Source organism: Mytilus galloprovincialis, chromosome 3 (assembly GCF_965363235.1).
Source record: "Mytilus galloprovincialis chromosome 3, xbMytGall1.hap1.1, whole genome shotgun sequence".
Taxonomy (NCBI): domain Eukaryota; kingdom Metazoa; phylum Mollusca; class Bivalvia; order Mytilida; family Mytilidae; genus Mytilus; species Mytilus galloprovincialis.
Window position 1 is genome coordinate 85439901 of NC_134840.1, and position 5256 is coordinate 85445156.

At 32.1% G+C, this 5256-nt stretch overlaps 1 protein-coding gene across 1 annotated transcript; it reads left to right on the top strand.

Annotated features, from left to right (window-relative positions):
• The first annotated feature begins 1779 nt into the window (after positions 1-1779).
• Positions 1780-4804, top strand: LOC143066612 (uncharacterized). The gene is made up of 5 exons (XM_076239478.1): positions 1780-1926; positions 2909-3037; positions 3586-3620; positions 3979-4249; positions 4614-4804. Exons 2-5 carry the CDS (start codon positions 2950-2952, stop codon positions 4694-4696), a joined length of 477 nt encoding a protein of 158 aa, XP_076095593.1. The 5' UTR covers positions 1780-1926; positions 2909-2949; the 3' UTR covers positions 4697-4804.
• The last annotated feature ends 452 nt before the right edge of the window (positions 4805-5256 follow it).

The window sequence follows — 5256 nt, forward strand, 5'->3', positions numbered from 1 at the left end:
CCAATAAAACAATATTCAATGATCTAATTACAGTGTTGAATTGGTAACCTTTTAGAAGTATTGATTCACAATGATCGTTTGTAAATTTTCGCGCACGGTAAACCACATCTCCGTAAAATGTTCAAAACATGTTCTATAGCTTTACCTGCCATAATTTGTACGAAATAAGTTTCTTCAAGGGTCAATACCACACTGTCCATGTGTAGATTTATTATGGCAGGTAAAGCTATAGAACATGTAGGACCGGAATCCGACCAGCGCAAGGCATTTCAAGTAACCTATATAGACTCATTTTTACGGAGATGTGGTTTACCGTGCGCATAAATTTACAAACGATCATTGTGAATCAATACTTATAAAAGATTACCATTTAATCACTGTAATTAGATCATTGAATATTGTTTTATTGGTATTAATTGATTTTTAATCAGTAAATTAAAAGCAAACTAAAACAATAATTGTTATATACATATACACATTAATGGATCTACAATCTGTCGATACCTGTATCTTGGCATTGCACAAGGCCATGTTTTCCTCTAACTGTTTTTGACATCTCTATTATAAATCATTGGAGGTTGAATGTGAACTGATTGAATTTAGTCTTAGAAGCATGTTTTTCATGAGTTGTAAGTGGCTTTGAAGCAGCTGTCAGTACTCTTAGGTCTGTACGTAGTGTCTTTTTGTTGTTGGGATATACAAATACCCGGTCACGTCCACTTTGTGTTTTTGCTTTATTTATTTCTATTGGTATCCATCTGATGAGTTAAGACTTGTTCAACTAATTTTGCATTTAGTTCATTCTTCTGTTTAACTGCTACAACACTGTCTCAAGTTAGAGGGAGGTTCATTAACATATTTATCCCCGCCACATTTTGTATGTTTCTGCCTGTCCCAAGTCAGGAGCCAGTAATTCTGTAGTTTGCTGATGTGCTGCATGTTTGTTTTTTTCCCTTTTGTTTTGTACATTAATCATGCCGTTAGCTTTCTCATGTGGTATGGACTTTGTTCAATGTTGAAGGCCATACGGCCATACGGTGACCTATATTTGTTAACTTCTTTGTCATTTGGTCTCTTGTGGAGAGTTGTCGCATTGGCAATCATAACACATCTTCTTTTTTATATCATCTAACTGTACGAAAATGTATATTTATAAATCTATTTCAGTCAACATTTTTCTCAGCATAGGTTTGAAAACTAAACCAGGTTAAATGCTTTTCTATTTACCAAAAAACATGATAATTTTTTGCTTATGTCCAGTGGCAAATATTTCATGCACAATCTGCTCAAGTATATGTCGCAGGCTCTACAAAAACTAATAAAGGACACATTGAACAAACAAAGAGTAGTCGGATTTACTAAGAAATAGTTCAAAATAAAAAAAAAATGAAGTTATGGTATAATTGCTCTGTATAGAAAAGCAAAACATTCATCTCCAAACAAGCGTGTTTTGATGTCACTGTTGCAGGAAGGTGACATTAGTCTGTTCATTTATGTCAAAATCAGGAAAAGCAGAGAACCCATTGGGGGGCCAAGATTGAGCCTTGAGTCATCCAATTGACTACAGACATTTGACTAGATATCTCTCCATCTAGAGCAACCTGTTGTGATCTATTACATAAGTATTAAGGAAGGCGCCCTATTAGTCAGTAAGTTTAAGTCAAAGATTCCCAAATTTTAGGCCAGCGATTCTTCAAGAGCAGTAGCGGATAAAAAATGGGACAGATGACGAACACAAGAGCATTTCTACGAACAAACTTAATCCTACTACATCACCATCCATCGACGTCATAAACAAACATCTCGCATGACAACGTTATAGTTGAAGTATCGGCGATTAATTGCACAAGGAAAAGTTTTTAGACGTCTTAAGAATTAATCCTGTGCAGCACTTCCGAAGATAGTAGTCATAGAAAGAGAAGTGTGGTAAGTTATTCTTTTGTACTTTTTATCCAAGTACTATGCTTTCTGTTTTTTTCTATTTTTATTTTAAAACCTACTTAGACAAAAATATATTTTCGGCATCTTCAAGTTAATGTGAGCTTATAATTCATTGTCTTGAACTGATTTCTTTATTTCACTGATAATCCACTACACTTCCATAGATTTTGTATAAATTTTCCTAAACTGATTAATATATTTTTTTTGGGTATTTTGGCCTAAGTACTTTTGACCTTTTGAGATTACCAGAACGCAATAGTCTCAGATAAGCTGCACGCAGGGTTAATTCAAACTACTTTTTTTTCTGGTTCTTAAACGGTTAGAAATAAGCATCTTCTTGTAGATTAAGTTCTTTTTTAAATAATAGAAAAATAATGTCAGATTATATAAAATAATATCAGTTTTCGAATTCTGACTACAATTGTCGTGGTTCCTATGCTTTTATGTCCTGTGAAAAGATAAATTGTTGGGGATGTTTTTTTAACTTCAAAAATAATACATAAGTAAATGCGACGTGTATAGTATTAATAAAACAGCAACCACTGACACAAAACTAAAGATATGCAAAGGTCGATGAACATATTTTATTGGTACACACACGTTTTTTTTTTCATTATGTCAAGCTCAAACTTGCAAGTTATAGGCTTGGTATCAAAACAAGATGTAAAAAAAAAAATAACAGATACATATACAAAGAAGATGGGTATGATTGCCTATGAGACAACTCTCCACAAGAGACCAAATCACACATAAATTAAGAACTATAGGTCACCGTACGGCCTTCACTAATGAGCAAAGTCTATACCTTTTAGTTAGCTATAAAAGTCTCTGAAACGTTTGGTTATTTGATTTGTTAGGTTCCTGTCTCATTGACATGTACCCGACATCACCTTCAATTAGACTTAAAAAAATACTAAATCCACAAATTATTATGAACATTGTGACATATAGGTGTTTCTCCATTTAGACAAATTCAAAGAAGAGGAGAAAAGTGACAAAGAAAATAAAATGACGATGCAATACCGTAACAAAACTTTTGGTGTATCTGACGAATTGAAGGAGCTGGAGGCGGAAGTGGAAGCATCTATTAGAGCAGGTAACTTCCTTAGTTAATTTGCAGCTTGTATATTTTACGAGTTTTTCTGGACTTCATTTCTATTTTTGTTCCGTAAAAAAATACAATAATACTTTCTAAAAAGAAATTATAAAGATAAGGAGATGTGGTGCGATTACCAATGAGAAATCTCTCCATCAGAGACAAATGACGTAGAAGTTTAATTAGGAATGTAGGTCATCGTACGGCCTTCAACAATGAGCGAATATCATACCGCATAGTCAGCTACAAAAGGGCCCGAAATGACAAATACCCGTTGATATTGTTTAAGAGCTTAAGAATTATCATCGTTTGTTGGATCTGTATACCTCATTCCATCTCGTCATTTTTTCAATGATAAATAATAATAATAAAACGAGACCGCGAGGGCTAACTGATATTTCAGCTAATATAAAAAAAAAATACGATAATGACATTACTAGATTCTATTATATGCTTTAACAATTATGATCACAGAGTATATGGTACTTGTTTATTTAGTGAGATACTAATAGGGATATTTAATTTTTTCCACTTTCTATGACCAACAGGTAAAACGCTGAAGAATGTTGGAGATATTTTTAAGGTAATTAGAATATCAATTATATGCATGGTCATCTTAATCTGGGAACAGTATATATCTAACATAATATATATGTTCCTGTTTTAATAAATTGCCTGTTTACAAAACTTTTGATTTTTTAGAGAAAAAAAAGGATTTTATTATCCCAGGCATAGATTACATTAACCGCATTTGACACACCTTTTTGGAATTTTGGGTACTCAATGTTCTTTAACTTTGCACTTGTTTAGATAAATAACTATTTTGTTCTGAGAGTGTCACTGATGAGTCTAATGTAGACGAAACGCGAATCTGGTGTAATAAATTATAATCGTGGTACCTTTGATAGCTATTGTACATGACAAATAATTAATTATTATAGGATACAGGCCTAAACTGTAAACTTAATGGAGGTTTAGGAAAAGAAATGAAAAAGGAGGAAAGGAGGCTAAAAAGAAAACAGAAAAAAGAGGAGAAAAGACAAAAGAAATTAGATAGAGAAGAGGAAATGATTATCAAAAAGTACACTAAAAGAATAGAAATGATAATGGAAAGGTATAATAAGGCTGATAAAGAACAACGGAAGAAAGACGAAAAGAGAAGAAAGCAAGTCGAAAAGCATGAGAGAAAAGCTCAAAAGATGTTGGAAAAAGGTATTCATTTTATAGAAATGTACACTTTCTATATTGTCGTGATGGTTCATTCCATGTGGACGTCTTTGACAAGACCAGCAATATTTTCGTATTGCAACAAACACATGTCAATGAAGTATTCAAACATCGTATAAACTTGAAATTTATAAATCCCAATGCAATAAGAAACACTTTATCCTTTGGTATTTAAATAAGTGTGTCGTTGCAACATAATAACACTTATTATTTTTATATTATGATTTCAAACTTTCATGAACCAATTTGATTTTAAACTTTCATGAACCAATTTGATTTTAAACTTTCATGAACTCATTTGATTATAAACTTTCATGAACGTAATTGATTTTGACACTTGTTTTTACAGAAAAGAAGAAAATGGAGACAGAATGTGTCAAAGATGGAAAGATAGCAAGCATTCAGGAATTATTTCGAATGTTTTCTTGTTAAAAACCACAGAAAAAATTGTAGTTTGATAAATTCATATTTTTGCATAATATCAATTTTTCTTTATTTTATCACTGTTTTTTGTATTATATTAAATTTTCGTTATTTTTATTCTTGTTTTTCATTTTATATTTTTTGAAACAATGAGACGTCAAAATGGAATTATGAATAAAGAGAAGCCACAAAATGGACTTGCCTCTCGTAAGATGTAAATAATCTGGAACGAAATACAATTTTGGTCTCAAACGTAGCAAGTGCGCTAAACTCAAATCTTGACTAGGATTATTTAAAAGATTATGTGGTATAACTGCCAAAAAGACCAATGACACTGAAATTAATCAATATAGGCACCATATAGCCTTCAACGATGAGCAAAGTCCATAGCACAAAGACAGTTATGAAAGGCTCCGAATGACAAATTTTAAACAAGTTAAACGAGAAAAGTAACGGCCTAATTAATGTACAAAACAATTTACTTCTTTCATATCAATATATCCTTGAATCGACCTCATACAAACGCTATAATTTGTACAAGTATTAGCCTTTCAAAAAGGGCTTGTCGT